Source organism: Bos javanicus, chromosome 9 (genome assembly GCF_032452875.1).
Source record: "Bos javanicus breed banteng chromosome 9, ARS-OSU_banteng_1.0, whole genome shotgun sequence".
Classification (NCBI taxonomy): Eukaryota; Metazoa; Chordata; class Mammalia; order Artiodactyla; family Bovidae; genus Bos; species Bos javanicus.
This window is the reverse complement of record NC_083876.1, coordinates 83392280-83416291: the sequence shown is the minus strand read 5'-3', so window position 1 is coordinate 83416291 and position 24012 is coordinate 83392280. Positions and strand designations below refer to the sequence as shown.

The 24012-nt window shown below is 37.2% G+C and overlaps 1 protein-coding gene across 2 annotated transcripts in view; it reads right to left on the bottom strand.

Annotated features, from left to right (window-relative positions):
- Nucleotides 1-24012, bottom strand: part of GRM1 (glutamate metabotropic receptor 1) — a 419739-nt gene that overhangs the window by 253662 nt on the left and 142065 nt on the right. For both annotated transcript variants that reach the window (XM_061428236.1, XM_061428237.1), the window contains exon 3: nucleotides 18881-19130. In XM_061428236.1, coding sequence (XP_061284220.1) covers nucleotides 18881-19130 — 250 coding nt within the window. The remainder of the gene's footprint in view (nucleotides 1-18880; nucleotides 19131-24012) is intronic.

Below are 24012 nucleotides of genomic sequence, written 5' to 3'. Positions count from 1 at the left end.
ACAAACTATTTTAAGAATACATCAAGCAGAAAAGAAAATGAAGAGAATCTAAAATTTTTAAGATTAAAAAAATGGCTCAGTCTACTCCATCCTCTTTTATTCTGGCCTGCCGTGAGTTGTCAGAGAAAGTCACAATGGGAATACATGTCGCTTCTTGTTACTCCTCTGGTCTGGGCTTAGGAAATCATACGTTGGAACAGTGGTCTAAAGGTCTAGGAAAGAAGGCTCACTCACTTTGTTGCTTCCTCTCCTGGTGTTGCATTAGGAAAATAACAACAGACTTGAAGTCAAATATTTAATTCTTCAAGAAGAAAAGAATGCTCAGACTGTGTCCATTTAGTAATATGACTAAATTTTTTAGCTAACATGTATTGGTTTAATGATAATGTAGGGAGATTCTGTTAAGTGTTTAAAATCTATTACCTCCTTTCAAAGTTGCAGTAGCTGTATGTAACAGCTCTATGTACAAACCTTCTCAAGGTCTCTTAGCAGTAAATAGCGAGGCTGGGGTTAGAATCCAAGTGTTTCTGACTCTTGTCACGGCTGGTCAAAAGCTATCTTTTTAGAGTAGTTATTTGACATAATTTACTGTTCAATTTAGAAAAATAAGTTCATTAAAGATTTAATTATCTTTTTGAAGAATTTATTGAATGAATTCTTTTAGTATATATCACATACAATTTCCTTGTTGCTTAAAAGACATAAAAGAATTATAATATTTAATTTATCTTAAAGAGAAATATATATAAATTTTTCCCTTTCAAGTATTATTGAGCTGTTGATTCTAGAGGAGATAGATCAAACTGATCTAAATCAAAATTTTAGTAAATCAGGGTCTCTAAGTCTTTTGTACTAATTTTCTCACCCTAATTTGACCAGAGAATAGCATGGGGAGACAGTAAAATTGTAACTATGTTCTGTAATGCTCAAAAGGGAGGTAAGCATATCAATTCATCAATTCTAAAAAAGCAGTTACAACATAAAATCATGTAGACCAATAAATCTTTCTAACAGAGCAATCTCTTCCAGTTCCTGACAGGTGGTTCTGCAACTTCTGCTTGACTATTTTGACTTAAAACATCCGCACTGACTTTAGAAAAATGTATTTTATAGTTGGATAGATAATCACAATTGTCAATATTTATTGAATGTTTACTGTGTGTCAGGTACTAAACTGGACATATTGGTTTAATACCAAGTATGTAATGAATACCGTCTGAGTTCCAGGCATTGTTATAGGGGTACTAGGGATTCAACAGTGAGTGAAAAAAAGACCCTATCCTTAACATGTTTATAGTTTATCACTTAATCAACAAAATATCTTATGAGATAAGTACTATATAGTAGCAATATTTGTCTCCCTTCTACAAGTGAAGAAGGAGGGTTAGATGCTTTCCTATAGCCATAATGCTATTATAACATATAGGTGTACATAAACCAAGTGTTACATTATGTTCTTTGAAATATAACAGCATATTTTCAAGGTTCAATATAAGCCATATCATATTTAGAAAATACATTAGGTCTTTCTCATCTCACTAAGAGGGTATACCATTCACATGTTATTTTCCTTATCATGAGAATTGTGCATAAAGACTTGAAAATTTGTGATTAAAAGTGTTTTTCCAATGAACTAAAAGAGGATATTTTCTTTCCTTTTTTCCCCCAAATTTTCCTTTATTTCAACTGGCTAACCCAATCCTTTCAAGAATAAGACCTCACTTAGCTCAATGCAGAAGAGAATATTTTAGATTTATGAAATGGATTCTGCATTTGTATTTATGTGTATTGCACTGTTTTACTATTTACCATTTTGAAAACAAAAATCCTACAAAATCAAACCAATTTCTATAAAATAAAATGTTCCTGCTTTTAATATAGTTTCTCCTATATAATAAATCCAATCAAGAAACACCATCTACACAAGTGTGTGTGTGTTAAGTCACTTCAATCATATCTGATTCTTTGCAAGCCTATGGACTGTAGCTCACCAGGCTCCTCTGTTCATGGGATTTCCCAGGCAAGAATACTGGATTGAGTTCCCATTCCCTCCTCCAGGGAATCTTCCCCACTCAGGGATCAAACCTGCATTTTTTAACTCTCCTGCCTTGACAGGTGAGTTCTTTACCTCTAGGACCATGGGGAAGCCTATAAAGGTATATTCAAACAAATGGTGGAAACAACAAACTGTGGAAAATTCTTAAAGAGATGGGAATACCATACCACCTGACCTGCCTTCTGAGAAATCTGTATGCAGGTCAAGAAGCAACAGTTGGAACTGGACATGGAACAACGGACTGGTTCCAAATAGGAAAAGGAGTACGTCAAGGCTGTATATTGTCACCGTGCTTATTTAACTTATATGCAGAGTACATCATGAGAAATGCTGGACTGGATGAAGCACAAGCTAGAGTCAAGATTACCAGGAGAAATATCAATAACCTCATACATGACACCACACTTATGGCAGAAAGCAAAGAGGAACTGAAGAGCCTTTTGATGAAAGTGAAAGAGGAGAGTGAAAAAGTTGGCTTAAAACTCAACATTCAGAAAACTAAGATCCTGGCATCTGGTCTCATCACTTTATGGCAAATAGATGGGGAAACAGTGGAAACAGTGACAGACTTTATTTTGGGGGGCTCCAAAATCACTGCGGATGGTGACTGCAGTCATGAAATTGAAAGATGCTTGTTCTTTGGAAGAAAAGTTATGACCAACCTAGAAAGCATATTAAAAAGCAGAGACATTACTTTGCAAACAAAGGTCTGTCTAACCAAAGTTATAGTCTTTCTAGTAGTCATATATGGATGTGAGAGCTGGACTATAAACAAAGCTGAGTGCCGAAGAATTGATGCTTTTGAACTGGGGTGATGGAAATCAGTCCAGAATATGCTTTGGAAGGACTGATTTTGAAGCTGAAACTCCAATAATTTGGCCACCTGATGCAAAGAACTGACTCATTGGAAAAGACCCTGATGCTGGGGAAGATTGAAGGCAGGAGGAGAAGAGGATGACAGAGGGTGAAATGGTTGGATGGCATCACTAACTCAGTGGACATGAGTTTGATTAAACTCTGGGAGTTGGTGATGGACAGGGATGTCTGGCGTGCTGCAGTCCATGGGGCGGCAAAGAGTCAGACACAACTGAGCTACTGAACTGAATTGAGACAAATGATGATAAGTCTTCCTAAATCTTTGCAATGGGATGACACAGGGAAAGTAGAGGTAGTAATAACCATCTGCAAAAAATCTCAGCAAACTCAAGTGATAATGCTAACAGAGGGATCATGCTTGTGCTTGTGCTCTGTCATGTCCGATTCTTTGCGACTACAGCCTGCCAGGCTTCTCTGTCCATTTCTGGGCAAGAAAACTGGAGTGGGTTGCCATTTTCTCCTGGAGATCTTCCCAACCCAGGGATCAAATATGCATCTCTTGTATCTCCTACATTTGCCAGTGGATTCTTTACCAACTACACCACCTGGGAAGCCCTGCTAGCAGAGGGCACTTATGTCCTTTAATGCTGTAATTGCAAAAAATTTCACTGTGAATCCTGCTTTAACCATATTAGTATAATGGCTTTAAAATCAAGATCATAAAATGACTAAAAGCTAAACTCTTATCAAAAAAGAGTGAATGACAAATGCAAGTACTATGATTCTGTTCATACTACTGTACTATTCTCTAATATAGTCCTGCATTCTGGTAGTCACTTTTTTTTTTTTGCAGCTTTATATGCATCCTATTTTATTTATTTATTTTTTATATTTATTCTGAACTTTATTTCTATTATTATTACATCAGCTCCACCTCAGATAATCAGTCATTAGATCTTGGAGGTTGGGGACCCGTTTCCTACAAAACAAATTGCCTCGACTCTTTCTTTAAACAATGCTTTGAAAGAAAAGGTTAGTGATTTGTCCTGATTCCACATATCAAACAAAAATACCACATAAGCAATAAATGCAAGTCATATAAGTATTTTAAGTTTTTTTTGCAGTGATTTTTAAAAAGGTTAAAATGAATAGCTGAGAATTTAATCATGCATAATTAATTGATATATCTAAAATATTATTTCAACATGTGATCAATATAAAAACTGAGATATCTTATTTTTTTCTGTACAAAATAAAAACTGGTGTGCATTTTAACTCACAGCACATCTCAATCACATTAACAGAATTCAGCTCAGTAGTTACATGTGACTGCTGCTGCTGCTAAGTCATTCAGTCGTGTCCGACTCTGTGCGACCCCATAGATGGCAGCCCACAAGGCTGCCCCATCCCTGGGATTCTCCAGGCAAGAACACTAGAGTGGGTTGCCATTTCCGTCTCCATGGTATTCACTTTTTTATGCACTCTCCTTCCCTTGAGTCACTGGACCTAGTGATATGCTTCTAATAAATAGAATTTAGCAAAAGTAATGGGATAGCACTTCCACAATTAGGTTACAAATAGACCATGACTTCCATTACTTCCTCTCTCTCTCTCTCTTTCTCTCCCACTTTCACTCTTATGCCCACCTGTTCTCTTTCTCTCTTGCTGGCTTGCTCTAGAAAAGTTAGATGTTATGTAAGCTTCCCCATGGAGAGGCCCATGTGGCAAGAAACTGATTATCTCAAGCAAACAGCCAGCAAGAACTTGAGATCTGGCAACAGCAAAGTGCATGAGTTTGGAAGCAGATCTCCTGAAGCTGAGCCTTGGGATAGCAAGATCTTAGATGAAAACTATTTGCACTTCACAAGTCATTCTCTATGCAACACCTTTCCTTATACACAGAAAACTCAAGACACAAAGTCTCTAGGAGACAAGTATAAACATCTCTAATTTAACAACCTGAAACATAGTTAAGGAGCTCAGGGTATCCTTTTGAAATTTTAGGCTTCATTGAGTGATCAATGAAGTGATCAATTTTATATCAATCAGTACAAAATTTTCTAATATTTCCAATAGTAGTGACCAAAGTCAATAAATCAATTTCATAATTTTCAATATTCTACTTCTACTTTGACAAAACATGCAATCAAGTTGCCCTTCTATACTTTGTTTCTGACACAATTTTTGCAATTCCAGCTCCCTTGAGTATTTAGGTAAGCTTGCAATCTCCATAGACATTGACTAGAGTGAATTTTAATAACTGTACAATATGCTATATTTGGTGAGCAAAGAAGGAAAAATATACCAGCTTGTTTCCTCATTGGCGAGGAATGCCAAACTCAAAAGCCTTTTAGGTCAAACTCTCTAGTTATTGTATAGTACTTTCACCAATCACTGAAACTACATCTTCATTTTGAAGAATTGCTATGGTAATTTCTAGGGAATATACATGTGCAGGAAGAAAATTACTACTATGAAAAAATAGTATAAAAATGGTGGGAGGGGGTTCAGGATGGGGAACACATGTACACTCATGGCTGATTCATGTTGATGTATGGCAAAACCAATACCATATTGTAAAGTAATTAACCTCCAATTAAAATAATTAATTTTTTTAAAATTACTAAAAGGAATGTTTAAAACAGGCTTGTTTCTAAATGATGTCAGATAAAAAATAAGTAGCCAAATCCTTCCAAATATGTGAACATCCTTGACATAAACTATACCTATAATAAGGGCTCTAGGTAAGTACATCAGGGAAAAAAATGCAAATTTCTTTCATGTAAGTATCAACCCTTATAGCTAAATCCCTAGAATAATTGAACAGTGAGAAGTTATTTATTTTTACTCTCTGAAATAGGTAAGGCTTAATTATTTTGCTATCTATTAAAATTAAATAAAAGTGGGACAGGGTTCTCTTGTTGTTGAAAACCACACATTTTAGGTATGGTTGTGACAATTCTGGATGCTACAATGGTTAAGGGTTTGCCAGTAAGAAGAATTATCACACCAAAACAGTCCTATTTCCAACCTGATCACCTTCTCTCCTCAGAACAAACCAAAGATTAGCCTCAAAATTACTCATGTCCAAATTTAATTGAATCAGAATATGGAGAAGGTAACCTCCCAGACATTGTTTAAAACAACAGAGCAATTGCTCAGTAATTAATGAAGCCTAAATTTGAGTACAATAACAAATGAGATATACAGTTTAACAGAGAGACCAGGAAAAGCGACAGTCAATGATTAAACCACCTTGATTAAACCACTGTCACCCCAAAGTGAGTATGTGCACACCCAAGATTACATGCATCCTCTGAGAAACAAAATCAAACACTTCACACTGAGGGAAATAGGCTTCGCTAAAATAGTCTAGTCAAGGCACGAGACAAATAAAAGCACAAACAACAAAAACAATCTCCAGGGAGGGGATAGGAGAATCAGTATGCAGAGTTGCTATAATATATTACCTAAAACGTGTGGTTTTCAACAACAGCAAAAAAAATACTTGTGCTATATTAAAAAAAAAAACAGAAATGTGACTCATACATACTTTAAAAAAGCAAGCAACTAAAACTGTCTGGGAAATAGACCAGATGTCAACTATAACAAAGCCTTCAAAGTATCTTTTATAAATATATTCAAAGAACTAAGGAAATCATGCTTAAAGAAATAAATGCCTAACCAAATGTCATTAAAAATATAGACATTGTAGAAAAATCAAGAAGAAATTCTAGAGTTGAAAAGTACAATAAATGAAGAACGCAATGGCAGGTTTGAACTTCAAGAAGAAAGAATAGTTGAACCTGAAGATGTATCAATAATTATACAATTCAAAAAGATAGGAAATAGAATTTTAAAAAATGAACACAGCCTCAAAGAAATATAAAACCCTTTGTATGCTATGTATATTATAGCATACATATAATAGGAGTACCAAAAGAAGTGGAGAAAGGAAATGGAACAGAAAAAAATATTCAAAGAAAAATTGTCTGGAAACTTCCCAGATTTATTGAAAACCTTTTATCAAACTCCAAGTAGAATAAATACAAAAAGATCCACACTCAGGTACATCATAGTAAAAGCCGTGAAAATCAAGAAAAAGAAAATCTTGAAAGCGGCAAGAGAAAAACAACTCATTACATGCAGTTGAATTTCAGCTAATTAAGAAATGATCTCATGATCTGGCCAAAGGTGGCCAGAAGGCACTTGAATGACATAGTCCAAGTGTTGAAATAGTCAAAGTGCTGAGGGAGATGGGGGGAACCTTCAAAAGGGAGGGATATATGTATACCTATGGCTGATTCAGGTTGAAGTTTGACAGAAAACAACAAAATTCTGTTAAGGAATTATCCTTCAATTAAAAAAATTTTTTTAAGTGCTAAAATAAAAATCTATTAAGCAAGACTCAAGCAAAATTGTTTCTCAAAAATGAAGGTGAAATAAAGATATTCTCAGATTAATAAATACTAAATGAATTTATTTCTAGCAGGGCCACCTTACAAAAGAATAAAATAAAATCCTAAAGAAAATTCTTCAGGCTGAAAGCAAGTTACCCCAGATGAAAATTCACACACACAGGCACACACACGCACACACACACACAGAGCACAAGTAAATACAGTTAAATAATTATAAAAATAAAACAGTATAAACACATCTTTTCTTTTATATACCCTTAAATGATTTTAAAAGTGATTGTATAAAATAATATGCATATAATTATAATGCAGGAGCCTATACATACAGAAATGTAGTATATTGATAACAGCACAAAAGTTGTGGGTGGTAGCAAATTTATATCAGAGCAAGGAAATGATACCAGATGGAAAATTTTATCCACAGGGAAAAAAGATGTAGAGAATCAGAAACAGCACATAGGATGGTAAATGTAATGAATTTATAAATATACACTTACCCTGCTTTTTTTTATCAGCTTCCTTAATAAATATAAACTGTATAAATTAATAATTTATATATATATATGTAGTATGTATAACAATAATAGGACAAAAAGAATTAAGAGGGAATAGAGCTATATTCATTATAGTCAAAATTGAAAATAATCCAAATGCCCACCAATAGGAGAATGGTTAAGCAAACTGAAGCATATTCATGCCATAGAATAGTACTGTTAACCCCTGAGCAATGTGTAGGTCAATCCACTTATAACATATACCTGTAGCAGTATTCCATATCTGTGTTTCCTCCCCAACTTCAGATTCAATCAACCATCAACCATGTAGGACTTGTAATATTTAATACTTGGAAAAATAACCATGTAAGAGTAAATCTATACAGGTCAAACCGATGTTGTTCAAGGATCAGCTGTACTCAACAATAGTAGTCCATTGGTCTGCTATGGGCAACCTCAGACTTGGAGATGGCTCAGGTTAAATCTACCACATGTTTACATGCTTCCTATCCTATATAGTGATTAGTCTGAGAATTGGGATATGGCAATGTTTTCAGCGGCAGTTCAATAGGCCAGTATGGGCATCAGGAGGAGACAGAAACACAGGAAATAAGCAGAGTTGCAAAGAGTATTTATTACTACTGCTGCTATTACTACTACTACTACTACTAACACTACTATTATATACTACTTTCAGATCTATCTTTACTTTTAAAAGAAACTTTTGAAAGTAAATAAATTTCAAGGTAAAGCAAAATACAATACAAAAATAAATAAATAAATAAAAAAACACCTGGGACTGAAATGGTGGATTGATAGGCAGTGGAATTAAAATTTTCACTTCATCTTCCCTTTCAAATATATCTTGTAAGTGATTCATTCATAGTGAACATCAGATCAGATCAGTCGCTCAGTTGTGTCCGACTCTTTGCGACCCCATGAATCGCAGCACTCCAGGCCTCCCTGTCCATCACCAACTCCCGGACTTCACTCAGACTCACATCCATCGAGTCAGTGATGCCATCCAGCCATCTCATCCTCTGTCGTCCCCTTCTCCTCCTGCCCCCAATCCCCCCCAGCATCAGTCTTTTCCAATGAGTCAACTCTTCGCATCAGGTGGCCAAAGTACTGGAGTTTCAGCTTTAGCGTCATTCCTTCCAAAGAACACCCAGGACTGATCTCCTTCAGAATGGACTGGTTGGGTCTCCTTGCAGTCCAAGGGACTCTCAAGAGTCTTCTCCAACACCACAGTTCAAAAGCATCAATTCTTCAGCGCTCAGCCTTCTTCACAATCCAACTCTCACATCCATACACGACCACTGGAAAAACCATAGCCTTGACTAGACGAACCTTGGTTGGCAAAGTAGTGTCTCTGCTTTTGAATATGCTATCTAGGTTGGTCATAACTTTCCTTCCAAGGAGTAAGCACCTTCTAACATCACCTGAGTGCAAAACCCTGATGCAGGCATCACATAGTTGTGGTTCTGAAATTTAACTCATCTTGAGTCCTTTTGAAAAAAATAAGATCCAAATGTCTTCACCAAGAAATTCTACTAATGGTGTGGGGTGAGATTTAAGAATCCATATTTGTAAGAGACCCTGATGAGTCTGATGTACAGCCAGATTGAGAATTGACTGTCACAGAAACTACAAAAATGTATTAAGATAAATTCCCTGTAGTCTTCAATCAGCCTCAAACACAATCAGCCTCAAATGATTAATGACATCCGTTTTAATTAATTCAAATTTGAGCCAGTGCCTTATGATACAAAAGGCACTTGAAACCCTTTCCTTCAGTATTTTTAATATCTTCTAGGCAAATAGAGACCATGAGAGTAGAGTCTTTCAGTTTTCAGGTGTGTGTTATCTGAAACACAGAAATAAGCATTGATATAAAGGAAGAGTGAATAATTACTAACTGTCCCCCAATTTTGTGGAAATCCTGAGCATTCCCATGGTTGAGGTCTGTGCTCGAAATAACTGTCAGTATCCTACAAATGATGCTTATTCTCCAGAGTACTGTAAATCTCTTTTCCTTTCTTAGCACACATTTCTCATGGTGTTTTTCTAATAGTGTAATCTTCCACAAACCTCCCATTAATCTGCCTTTGGAGAAGGAGTGTTTCAAGGAAAGGATAGTCTGTCAGCAGGTTAGTGATCATTTTCTGCCCTTGGGATCCTAGAAAAGGCCAGCTTATGAATCTTTAAGTCGTGACCGTTATGCGTCAGAAGATGCTCATCAGTTTTGGCCGCTTTCGGATTATAATCCATTTTGAGGGATGTCACACTTCACTGGAAGTCCACATTTACTTAAAACACATAACCTTTGCAATTTTGCCTGAAGGCTGCACACTTTAGATATTTCCCCATTTTTTTCATAATGGGAAGATGGGATCTAAAGTAACTCATTTTTTCATTAAAAATATAAGTGTGTGGAACGTAATACCATGGTATATCATCTTATGTTTCAAGGGTATAAAGGTCACTCTTCTAAATATGTGTTTAGGTTCTAGAAAAAAAGATACACTGTAAAAAACACACTGTAAAAAATAAATATACTGTAAAAAAAATACACTGTAAAAAACAAGTATTTCCTTTGTTTTAAAATGAAACTGTAGGCTTCTTTCCAGATAAAGTAATTGCTCCATTTCAGTCATATTTTAAAAATGTGTCTAAGGTTGTTTCTTATGCTTTCACCTCATACATTGTGGTGTTAGTGTTTTCACAGATAAGATTTTAGATTGGGGATTTGGAGGATTTCTCTTTAATGACAGATAACAGAAAGTGGATCTAGTGAATGAGAAGATTACAAAGGTGGGAGAGATGACAGGTAAAACAGTACACACCAATAAGAAGGGGATGTGAAAAAGAAGCGAAAGATGAAAGTGTGAGTGTGTTAGTTGCTCAGTGTGAGCAATGCTTTGTGACCCCATCGACTGTGGCCCACCAGGTTCCTCTGCCCATGGAACTCTCCAGGCAAGAATACTGGAATGGGTAGGCACTCCCTTCTTCAGGGGATCCTCCCGAGCCAGGGATTGAACCAGGCTCTCCCACATTACAGACAGATTCTTTACAATCTGAGCTACCAGGGAAGACCCAAGAAAGGAACGGGCACTTTAAATTTAAGGACCACATACTATAAATTGACTGATCAAGAGAGAAGGGATGAAATGGAAGGTTATTGACCTAATTATCTTTATTGGGTGCTTGTTACTTATAGTGTAGAAATAAGATGTCAGAATCCACTAACTAGAAGGGCCTAGGAAATACATAATTAAATATGTCATACCTAAGTGTATCTAAACAGAGACTCCTAAAAAGGTAGACTGTAAATCTACTAGAAGGGCTTCCCAAGAGGAGGAAGCCAGGGTAGGTGCCAAGGAAATGCCAACTCTAGGAATAGGATGAAAGCCAGAAATCTCTTCTTCAACCTCAGTAAAGACTGTGTCTCTGACAGACATAATACTGACACTCAGTTTTGTTTTAAAACAAATAAGCATTTTGTGAATAGACAAATACAACAACCTGAGAGGTAAGCAAATATTAGACCCAACTTTACAGACGAATTATAGAAACAGAGGCTGATTGCAGAACGTCAAGCCTTACCACACTAGGTAAAACTTACTGATCCTGGAATATGAAAGAGAACTCAGGACCACACACGAAGCTATCCTATCTCACCATGACACTCCAAGCCTTCTGACATAGTTCCTAAACAATGAACATATCAAAACATTGTACTTGGCATGATAAGGAAAATATATATATATATATATATATATATATATATATATATAATCTGGTTCCTACCATTATGTGTGTGTGTGTGTGTGTGAATCACTCAGTCATTTCTGACTCTCATCATTGATGAGGTTACAATTTGACATTTGTATATCTATATGATGCTACGGTATAGTAGGTAATTTGAATTTTGCCTGATCAAAATGGTGGAGTAGAAGGACATGTGCTCAACTTCTGCCAGAACACAAAAATCACAGCTTAGATTATTCAGATATGACCTAATCAAATGCTTTATGATTATACAGTGGGGGTGATGAATAGATTCAAGGGATTAGATCTGAAAAGAAAGTACCTGAAGAACTATAGATGGAGGTTCATAACATTGTATAGGAGGTGGTGACCAAAACAATCCCCAAGAAAAAGAAATGCAAGAAGGCAAAATGGTTGTCTGAGGAGGCCTTATAAGTAGCTGAAAAAAGAAGAAAAGTGAAAGGCAAAGCAGAAAGGGAAAGATATACCCAAATAAATGCAGAGTTCCAAAGAATAGCAAGGAGAGATAATAAAGCCTTCTTCAGTGAACAATGCAAAGAAATAGAGGAAAGCAATAGAATGGGAAAGACTAGAGATCTCTTAAAGAAAATTAGAGATACCAGGGAATATTTCATGCAGTGATGGGCACAATAAAGGACAGAAATGTCAAGGACCTAACAGAAGCAAAAGAGATGTGGCAAAAATACACAGAACTATACAAAAAAGGTCTTAATGACCCAGACAAATGGCATGGGCCACTTATCTAGAGCCAGACATCTTGGAGTGTGAAGTCAAGTAGGCCTTAGAAAGCATTACTATAAACAAAACTAGTGGAGGTGATGGAATTCTGGCTGATCTATTTCAAATCCTAAAAGATGATGTTGTGAAAGTGCTGCACTCAATATGCCAGCAAATTTGGAAAACTCTTTCAGCAGTGGTCACAGGACTGGAAAAGGTCAGTTTTTACTCCAATCCCAAAGAAGGGCAATGTCAAAGAATGTTCAAATTACCATACAATTACATTCATTTCACATGCTAACAAGGTAATGCTCAAAATCCTTCAAGCAAGGCTTAGCAGTAAGTGAGAACTGAGAACTTCCAGATGTACAAGTTGGATTTAGAAAAGGCAGAGGAACCAGAGATTAAATTTTCAACATCAGTTAGATCATAGAAAAGTCAAAAGAACCCAAGAAAACATATATTTTTATTTCATTGACTATGCTAAAGCCTTTGATTGTGTGGATCACAAGCTGTGGAAAATTCTTCAAAAGATGGGAATACCAGACCGTCTTAACTTTATCCTGAGAAACCTGTAGGCAGGACAAGAAGCAACAGTTAGAACTGAACATGGAAAAATGGATTGGTTCAAAATTAGGAAAGAACTATGACAAGACTGTATATTGTCACCCTGCTTATTTAACTTCTATGCAGATTACATCATGCAAAATGCTGGGCTGGATGACTCACAAACTGGAATCAAGATTGCCAGGAGAAATAACAACCTCAGACACATAGATGATACCTCTTTAAAGTGATGAGGAACTAAAGTGCCTCTTGATAAAATTTTAAAAAGAGGGTGAAAAAGCTAGCTTAAAACTCAATATTCAAAAAATGAAGATCATGGCATCTGCTCTCATCATTTCACAGCAAAAAGATGGGGAAACAATAGTAACAGTGATAGACTTTATTTTCTTGGGCTCCAAAATCACTGCAGATGTTGTCTGTAGCCATCAAGTTAAAAGATGATCGATCGCTCCATGAAAGAAAAGCTATGACCAACCTAGACAGTGTATTAAAAAGCAGAGACATCACTTTGCCAACAAAGGTCCATATAGTCAAAGATATGGTTTTTCCAGTAGTCATGTACAGGTGTGAAAGTTGGACCATAAAGAAGGCTGAGTGCCAAAGAATTGATGCTTTCAAAATTCTGATTTTGGATAAGACTCTTGAGAGTCCCTTAGACAGCAAAGAGATCAAACCAGTCAATAGTGAAGGAAAGCAACTCTGAATATTCATTGGAATGTCTGATGCTGAAGCTGAAGCTCAAGTCCTTTGGCCACCTGATGTGAAGAGCTGACTCTTTGGAAAAGACCCTGATGCTGGAAAAGATTCAGGGCAGAAGAAGTAGGGAGTAACAGAGAATTAGATGGTTGAATGGCATCACCAACTCAATGGACATGAGTTTGAGCAAATGCCAAGAGACAGTGAAGGACAGGGAAGCCTGGTCCACTGCAGTCCACTGGGCTGCTAAGAGTTGGACATGAATTAGCTATGGAGCAGCAACAACAACAACTTATTACCTTTCAGGTTGTTAAGACTGGAGATATCATATATTATTAGTTTAGTACATACCAAACCTTCAATAAATGGTAGCTATTTTTATGTATTTACACAAATAAACCATGCTTGTTTTCACTTTCTTCAAATAAAAGAACAATATAGGAATTAGAACAAATCTTTGCTTAATTTTTAGAATTTGATAATTATAACAGAAGATTTCAAAGAATTATTACCTACTTATTCCAAATCAGGTTTTATATAGCTATAGTTCCATAGATGGGCTTCCCTGTTGGCTTAGTGGTAAAGAATCCACCCACCAATGCAGGAGACGTGGGTTTGATCCCTGGCTTGGGAAGATACCCTGGAGAAAGAAAGGGCAACCCACTCTAGTATTCTTACCTGGCAAATCCCATTGACAGAGGAGCCTGGCAGACTATAGTCCATGGGGTCACAAAAGAGTCAAACACAATTTAGAGACTGTTTTGGTGTTTTAGTCACTAAGTCATGTCTGACTCTTTTTGTGCCGTTTTTTTAGTGACTAAACAATAACAAGTTCCATAGATAAAGACTGGTATGCAAATAGAGAATTATATTGTGGAGTCTCAGGTTAAAGATAATGAGCTTGAAAATAAGGGCCCCCTTTTTGAAATATCATGTAAAACATTTAACACTGAGAGAAATAAAAAGGATTCAAATAATTAGAAATATAAAATAATTTATCAGAGACACCTCAGTTTATTTTCCCAAATAAGGTGGCTCCAAACAATGGAATAAATCTTTAAAAGAGAGAACAAGCTGAAAAAAAAAACAAAAAACTAAAAGCTAATATCTCTTACATAAAACAATCACACAGTATAACTTAATGAACGAATTCTGTAGTCGCATTGTCCAGTTTCACATCCCAACTACAACACTTTTTGACAAGTTCTGTACATCTCCATACAGCAAAACAAATTATATCAGTACCTATTTTGTCAGATTGTTATGACAAGTCAGTTTATGTATATAAAGTGCTTACAGGGCCTTCCAAGGTGGAACAGTAGTAAAGAATCCACTTGCCAATGCAGGAGACACAAGAGATGTGTGTTTGATGCTCAGCTCACAGAAGATACCCTGGAGAAGGAAATGGCAACCCAGTCCAATATTTTTGCCTGGAAATGTCCATGGACAGAGGAGTCTGGCAGGCTACAGTCCATGGGGTCGCAAAGAGTCAAACATGACTGACATTGGACACATACGAAGTGCTTAGAACAGTGAGTCCTAAACAAATGTTATCACCATTATCATCACCATCACAATTAAAATACAATTATAGATATGCTCTGCACAATTTGAGAAGCATCTTGAGGGAGGTAGTTTTAAGAACTAAGAAAGAATGATTCTTTTGTGTGATGATTATCTTGACTATGGTTAGTTAACTTACTTGATAAGAATATTATTCCAATTTGTCCAAAGTCAAAGGTTTGATTTTTACGTGGATATGCTGGCTACATTCCATGACCACAAATTAAGACACTAATTCTAAGCAGTTCTATTCAATAAATTCTCCAGGTTTTTACAAGGTGACTGGCAAAAAGTGCATACTGATTAATCTAAATTCATGAATAACTTTAGAAAAAATGAATCTATAAATATATTATTTTTGAACATAGTTCAGTCATATGGTCTTAATATATTATAAATTCTAGAACTTGAAAAATATTTAAAGATGATCTGGAGCCAAGTCATTAATTTTTATAAGGAAAAAAGACAGAGATAAAAAATGACAGGATCACATGGGATTACTCTGTGGCTGAGCTAGAACTCTTAGCTCATATTTTGTTTTGGTTTTCAACTACATATATTCATTAAATACAGGATTTTTAAGATCTCTGAGAACTTTCTAACATTCTATTTGTCATGATGGTTTATTATTCCATTATAAAGAACTCAGTCCTGGTGACAGAATATAAACTTTGAAGGCCATTGCAAGGACTTTGTTATGAGAAAAATGAAAAGCCATTTTCAGGCATTGAGCATGTAAGATTAAAAGACATTACCTGACTTAAATTTTTAGAAGACCCCTTTGCCTTAAGAATAGATGTGGGAAGGGGCAAGGATCAATTAGTAGGTTTTTACAAAAACCCAAGGGAGAGATGATGTTGGCTTGGACTAGGATAGTAATGGAAAGAATGGTATTAAGTCGTCAAAGTCTAGATATGTTTTGACTGTAGCACAAACAATATTTCTTTCTGTGTTGGATGTGACATGTAAGAGAAAAGAGGAGTCAAGGGGAGGCAAAGGAACATAAATCTCCATTTAGGAATTTCTGTTATTTTTTTCTTAACTAAATGTATCTTGCTGCAGTCTACACCATGATTACTTATTTTCATCTCTATTAAAAGAGGCCCATCGCCATCTACACAATGTCTTCTCTGAAATCAGCAGCATCCAGAATTAGACCATGTATTGTGAAAGAAACTAAATAGTGGCTCCTGACCTCAAAGGAGTTTAGTATTTGGTAAGTTAAAGCCCCTTATATGGGAAGGAGATATATTTGACAGCACTACAAATGTAGCTAGAAGTTGCAACTTGGTGTTAAACTGGAACCCTTCTGGACATGTCTGCAAAAATTAGGGAACCAAGCTAATCAAATGTCATTGGCATGAGGAACAGGGGAGTATCTGGGTTAGAATTCATCATACAGGAATTGGGAGAATCAAGCTTCTGAAGGAAAGGCTAACTAGGTATGCCGTAGTGTTACTTCTCGTCTTTATTGCCAGCTCAGCTCCCTCTGGACTCATATCTGGATTCATATCTCTCCCAAGGAAGGGAGAGAGCTGTGAACAAAGAATGGGAAAAGGCTGTTTTCCACCAAATTCTCTAATATATGAGAGTAAAAGCCACTTTGATAGACCCTCATGGTATACAGCCCAGAAAATCAGAAAAGCACTGTATGCTGTAGCTTTGACATCTGCAGGGTTCCAAGCTTTACTGGCAGTGACTATTGTACAGGGAAGTGTCCTTAGAAGCACAGGTGCTTGTTGTGATTATGGTATCCTTAGGGTACATCAGTAGAGCCCAGAAGAGGTGAGGCAGAGAAAGAGAGGAGTAAAAGAAGTAGATATCCCAGGCAGGTGACCTCATCAGGAGGAAGCACATGTAAGACTCAGAAATACCTATATGAACTCAGTTCCATTATTAGCAGGTAAGCAAGACCCAGAGAGATAAGATAAGGGAATGAACTCTTTACACTCCAATTACTCAGTACAGAATTTAGTCATCACTAGGTCATCTTTATACCCCTCCAAAGCTCACCTATTTGCTACATTCTGCTCAAGATCTCCAGAATCCAGGTAGTAAACTTCTCTTTGGAGATATTAAACGGAATGAATCCAGCAAAACAGACTTTTCTTCTTTTGAATATGGTAAACATGAGAATTTTTTAGAAAAACCAGCACCCTTCATAAAAGCAGTCACTTTAAAAATCAATTAAAAAATTAAATATCTATCTGCCATCTGTCCTGTGCATATATTAAGAATGGTTATTCCATGTAACATTTCAACAATGCTGTTTACATTCTTTTTCACTCATAAAGGAAGTAACATTCCTTCTTTAAACACATCTTCTTTAGAGATGCTTTCTTAAATAGCTTCACACAACTGCATCATGTCAAAAAAGCCAAAAAGACACTCTGGCAGTGTGTCAATTTCACCCAAATTCAATCATTTTTTAAAATCTTGAATTATACTTTGACCTTGACTTCATAGCTCTTAGATCATTTCTTTGTTTCTTTATTCATTTAATTGTATTTCTGTCCTACCTTCTACTCAAAAGTCTTTGATGGGCTCTGTGCGTCTAGCTCCAGATGATAGTAAAGTTGGTTTTACTAGCATTTCAGTCATTATCACAAGGGTAGGTCAGAAGGAAAAGGTCCTGGGTAAGTGTCCACACCACTCTGTCCACTTTCCTAGAGAAGAGGCTGAGTGGTTAAGGCACTTTGGCAGGTGAGAAAAGATTGTACTCTAGCCAGAAGAGAAGATGGAGCAGAAAAAGAGATCTGGAAAAAATGCAATGGCAACCCACTCCAGTACTCTTGCCTGGAAAATCCCATGGACAGAGGAGCCTGGTGGGCTGCAGTCCATGGGGTCGCTAAGAGTCAGACACGACTGAGAGACTTCACTTTCACTTTTCACTTGCATGCATTGGAGAAGGAAATGGCAACCCACTCCAGTGTTCTTGCCTGGAGAATCCCAGGGACAGGGGAGCCTGGTGGGCTGCCGTCTATGGGGTCGCACAGAGTCGGACACGACTGAAGCGACTTAGCAGCAGCAGCAGAGTCAGAGATCAGAGGAAGCTTTCATTCTGGTACGTTTAGTAGGTTCCTTGGAAAAATTCATCAGTTCCGTCATGTATTCATATTAGAAGAAGGCAAATTAAACAAGATACCTGTTAGGTTAAAGATCCTATGAAAAATATGATGATATTGAAAATCTATTCCCTCACAACTACACATGGTATAGAAAGAACACAGACTAACCCACCACCTGCAATTCCAGAAATCACATGCTGACAGCACCACTATTTGCCATCCCATATATGTAAGAGATTAAATGACCAAGTACCAGAGTTTGGTTACATGTCCACACCTGCATTCAGCTGGTCTTCTACATTTCAGACCTGAATATATATTTCCATCTTCACTACTACCCTTCATCCACCAAGACCTCGTTAAGATATCTATGCTTAGGAATATAAGACATGTGGTTTGGGGAGGAGGAGAGGTAGAAGCCCAGAAGCAAATGAAAAGAACAATTTACCACGACAAAACATTCCAGCAACAATTTCCCGCTTTTTTCTGAAACACTCTCATCATCTTGTCATCCACTGCTCTGCTCTTCTTTATCATGAAAACAGCAATAGCCTCACTCTCAGTGAGATTCAGGACCAAAGCACATCTCACTGTTTTGGAGTCAGGGAGTCCAGTTCAATGAGAGCAAGTTGTGTGTGTGTGTTAGAGAGAGAGAGAGAGAGAAAGAGGGAGAAAGAGATGGAAATTTACCTTCCGATGAGTGAGAACTCGCCCACGACGCCAAGGCGCCGCATGGCGCTCAGGAGGCCCCGGACAGTCATCCCTTCGCAGAAGCACACTACCACTCTGGCCTTGGGAAGCCGCTCTCGGAGCTTGCGCAGAAGTCGGTCAAAGCTCTTCTCCCCAGCGTTGCTGTAGATTTTGTCTGAGTGGGCGATGCAGAGGCCTTCCTGGGCGGCCAGCTCTTTGAAAGCATCCATTCCGCTCTCCCCATAATTCCCTGTCCAGAAACAATCAGCAGATGTTCAAGACAACCTGACAAGGACAGTACTCACAAGCTAGAACAAAGACTCATTAGTCCCAGAGAACAGAGAGAACTGACTTGCCAAGTAATTTGAAAATATAACTGGGACTGAAGGAAGATCTGGATGGAGTAAAGAAAATAATCAAATGTAATCAAACTATCAACTCTGAAAGAAATAGAAAATTAGTAACTTGGGTGTCCACAGTGAAAATGGTTTTGAGACATAAAATATGCTGTCCTGTTTTACAGCCATCATCACTAGTGGCTGTCCCAGATTTTAGCGATATGGGAGAGGTCAGCACATAGGGATAGGAGGTCAGCCAGCACAATGAGACATGTTCAGTTGAGGACTTGCTTCATCTGGCTGCCAGGTTAAGAGCAGACATTCAAGCTGATAGCAAGTCCTGCCACATTTCCATGAAGAGTGAGTAAGCCAAGCAAATGGAGCACCTGGCCAGGCTGGACTACACAGATAAAAACCGGCTACAAGGCTCAATCAAAGCTGCTACAGGGATCAATCATAAAATTCTTTCACTTTATCAATAGCCTCTGATAAAGTGAAAGAATTATGGGAGATTTGGTCTTATGCTTTGGTTTCAATATTATTATAATAAAATATACTTTAAAAGTAAGAAATAGAAATCAATGAAATAAAGCAAGTATCAGGACTTCTTCCCTGGTGGTCCAGTGGTTAAGGATCTGCCTGCCGATGCAGGGGACACAGGTTTGATCCCTGATTTCAGAAGATTCCACATGCCCCTGGACAACTAAGCTCCTGCACCACAACTAGTGAAGCCCACAAGCCTAGAGCTCCTGCTTCACAGGAGAAGCCACTGCAATGAGAAACCCAGGCACTGCAACTAGAGTGTAGCCCATGCTGGTCGTAACTAGAGAAAGCCTGTGCACAACAGTGAAGACCTAGTGCAGAAATAAATAAATAACAAAAATGCCACAAAAGACAAGTATCACATCATGTCAGCTCCCCATCTCTCTATTTCACAGATGAATTTAGCCCCCACCTCCTCTGTACCTCCACGCCTATCTCCAAGTTTAGGGATTTTGATACCCATGTAAATGACTTGGGTTTTCTCAACCTCCTCTATCCAGTGATATTTCCTGTAACTCAGTTACTTTCATGTTCACACGTTTAACCTTGTATTCACAAATGTTTCTAATATCTCTGAATGTGGATATCAAGCATCCCAGTCTCTGTTTTTGTCCTCATCATTAGAGCGCATGTATTTTACCATTCCATCTCCAGCAATTTTTTCAACCTCATATTTTATTTTGTACTCAGCTCAAAGTAACCTGCCAGTTAATGCTGATCATATCCCTTGATTTTTCTAATTTTTGTACATTACCTGAAATTTTTTCTTATTTAGTTTTCTCTTCCCCCTAGTTCCATGAGAACATCTTGTTCTGAATAAGTCATAATTCATTTATCCAATGATGTAATCTTAGTATTTAGAATAATTCTAGACACTAAATGCACAGTAAAACTACATTTGTTGTAACAACCCAGTAGATGAAGAGGCAAAAATTATAAATAAGCAATGAAAACAATATAAGTAAAAGTGGGTAATAGTATATGAAAAAAATCACTGAATCTCAGTAATTATGAAGATAGTACAGTTAAAATAAGATGCTATTTTTTCATGATACTATTTATTTATCAGATTGTCAGAATTTCAAAGATTCATGATGTTCATTATTGGAAAGGCACAAATACATTCACTTTTGGTAAGAGTAGTTCAAATTTTAGTGGGCAGTCTGGCATTAGCTTTCAAATTTTTTCAAGGTAAATATCACATATCACATTTATTGCACAATATATAGCAAGAGTTAAGTAAAAGAACTTTAAAACAATGATACTATCCATTAAGAACTTACTATTGAAATCTCAATGTCTATAAAATTTTCATGGACATTGTTGAAATCTAATAAGATTATCCTGTCTTTTTAAAAAGAAAACGTTCTTGTTTCCTGTTCCATAATACTAAATTACCAAATTAGTTTTTGCCTCTTCTTTTAACTACCTTCTGTGGCCTCATACAGTCCAGTAAAACCCAAATGGAAGATTGAACACATGACAAAATCCTCAGCTCCCTGGACTTTGGAAGCATATCATGGCTCAGACAAGAGGCACTAACTGATAATAAGGGGAAGACTGCAGCTGGCAAGTGAATGGCTCATCTGTCTGCAGCAGAGGGTGCAAGGAAGGAAGTCAGATGCCGCTTACTCACAATAAAGGCAGGTTCAGAAATCTATGAGGTACATAGACATCACCAGCCAACTCTTTCAGCCAAAGGCACTAAAAAGGCATCATAAAATGGTGTTACAAGGGAAGCAACTCAATTGCTAGGGTCTATCTTTGGACTCTGATCACAGAAAATGGTTTTACTCTTTTATCAAAACACAAGCAGACTAAATGAGCAAGAATATTCTATGCATTCAAATAAGAAAATTCTTGGTTTTCAGTCTAGTAAAGGCTTTAGACATACTCTATCCAAACTCTTCAGGCTACAGCAAGGAAATTGGGCCAAGTAAAATGGCTCACCAATAGGCATGAAGCTTCTTTGTGTTAGAATTGGAACAGTCTGCCTTATTCCTAAGTTACTGCTTGTATCTCTTTTGTTTTTTGGACAGTTTGAAAGAATTCTCATTGACCAACTTAATAGCAACAAGCAATTAAACATGTATGTTTTTATAATTTTTTTAAATGGCATAGTTAAAATGCTTCTATGACATACTTGTTTCAATTTATTTATTCATATTTTCTTATTTGTAGGGTAGTTATTCATTATACCAATTGATTGAGAGCTGAATATGATGTGATAGATCATATTTAAACTGCTAATTTCTCTTATGAAGGCTGAGACTCCAAACTAGCATATTTCTATGCTGCTGCTACTGCTAAGTCACTTCAGTCATGTCTGATTCTGTGCAACCCCATAGATGGCAGCCTACCAGACTCCTCCATCCCTGGGATTCTCCAGGCAAGAATGCTGGAGTGGGTTACCATATCCTTCTCCAATGCATGAAAGTGAAAAGTGAAAGTAAATTTGCTGAGTCGTGTCTGACTCTTCACGACCCCATGGACTTCAGCCTACCAGGCTCCTCCGTCCATGGGAATTTTCAGGTAAGAGTACTGGAGTGGGTTGCCATTGCCTTCTCCAGTATTTCTATGAAGGTAATTCTAATATAAGACCAAGAATAATAACTTTCACATTTATAAATCTTTATATTTTAAATATCACATTCATAAATATTACCTCTTGTGTACTTGTTACATTGATGATAGTACTAGATACAAATACTATACAAAAGAGGAAGAAAATCACCTCTGGGAAACTTAAAATCACATTGCAGTACTTTTATTTAGTAGAAATGACATGACAAACATGAATGTAAATATTAAATAGAGATGCTGTAGGTTAGGAATCAGGAAAAGTTGCCTAAAGAAAGTGCCTCTTGTTAGCGAGGGTATGGAGAAAAAGGAATCCTTGGACACTGTTGTGCATGCATACTAAGTCGCTTCAGTCATGTCTGGCTCTTAGCGACCATATGGACTGTAGCCCGCCAGGCTCCTCTGTCCATGGAATTCTCCAGGACAGAACACTGGAGTGGGTTGCCATGCCCTTCTCCATGGGATCTTCCCAATCCAGGGATCGAACCTGGGTCTCCTGCACTGCAGACAGACTTTTTACCATTGGAGTCACCATTGTTGGAAGAGATATAAATTGGTACAGCCATTATGGAAAACAATATGAAGTTCTCCATAATTTTAAAATGAAACTACTATACGATCCAGAAATTACTCTGAAAGTGAAAGTTGCTCAGTCATGTCCAACTCTTTGCAACCCCATGGATTATAGCCTGCCAGGCTCCTCTGTCCATGGAATTCTCCAGGCCAGAATACTAGAGTGGGTAGCCATTCCCCTCTCCAGGGGATCTTGCCAACCCAGGGATCAAACACAGGTCTCCCACATTGCAGGCAGATTATTTACCATCTGAGCTACCAAGGAACTAATCTCTCTACTAAGGATATAAACAAAGGAAATGAAATAAGTATCACAAATAGCCAAGATATGGAAATAGCCTAAGTGTCCATTGATGGGTGAATGAATGGATGAAGAAAATGTAATAATATGTTACATACACATGGAGTGGAATATTATTAATAGAACATTAGACATAAAATGGAATATTAGCCACAAAATGAAATATTTGTCATTAAAAAATTTCCAGTAGTCATGTATGAATGTGAGAGTTGGACCATAAAGATGGCTGAGCACAGAACAACTGATACTTTCAAACTGTGGTGCTGGAGAAGACACCTGAGAGTCCCTTGGACTGTAAGGAGATCAAACCAGTCAATCCTAAAGGAAATCAACCTTGAATATTTGTTGGAAGGACTGATGCTCAAGCTGAAGTTCTAATCCTTTGGCCACCTGATACAAAGATCCAACTCATGGGAAAAGATCCTGATGCTGGGAAAGATTGAGGGAAGGAGGAGGAGAGTGATGGCTGGATGTTTGGATGGCATCACAGACTCAATGGACATGAGTTTGCACATACTCTGGGAGACAGTAAAGGACAGGGAAGCCTGGCATGCTGTAGTTCCTGGGGTCACAAAGATTCGGACGCAACTTAGTGACTGAACAACAACAAAAAAGACCACCGCTTGCAATAACATTGGTGAACTTAGAGGACTTTATGTTAAGTGAAATAAGCCAGACATAAAAAGACAAATACTGTATGATCTCTCTTATACGTGAAATCTAAAAGAGTTAAGCTCATAGAGCAAGAGTAGAACAGTGGTTACCAGAAGTAAGGGAATGGAGAAACTGGGGAGATG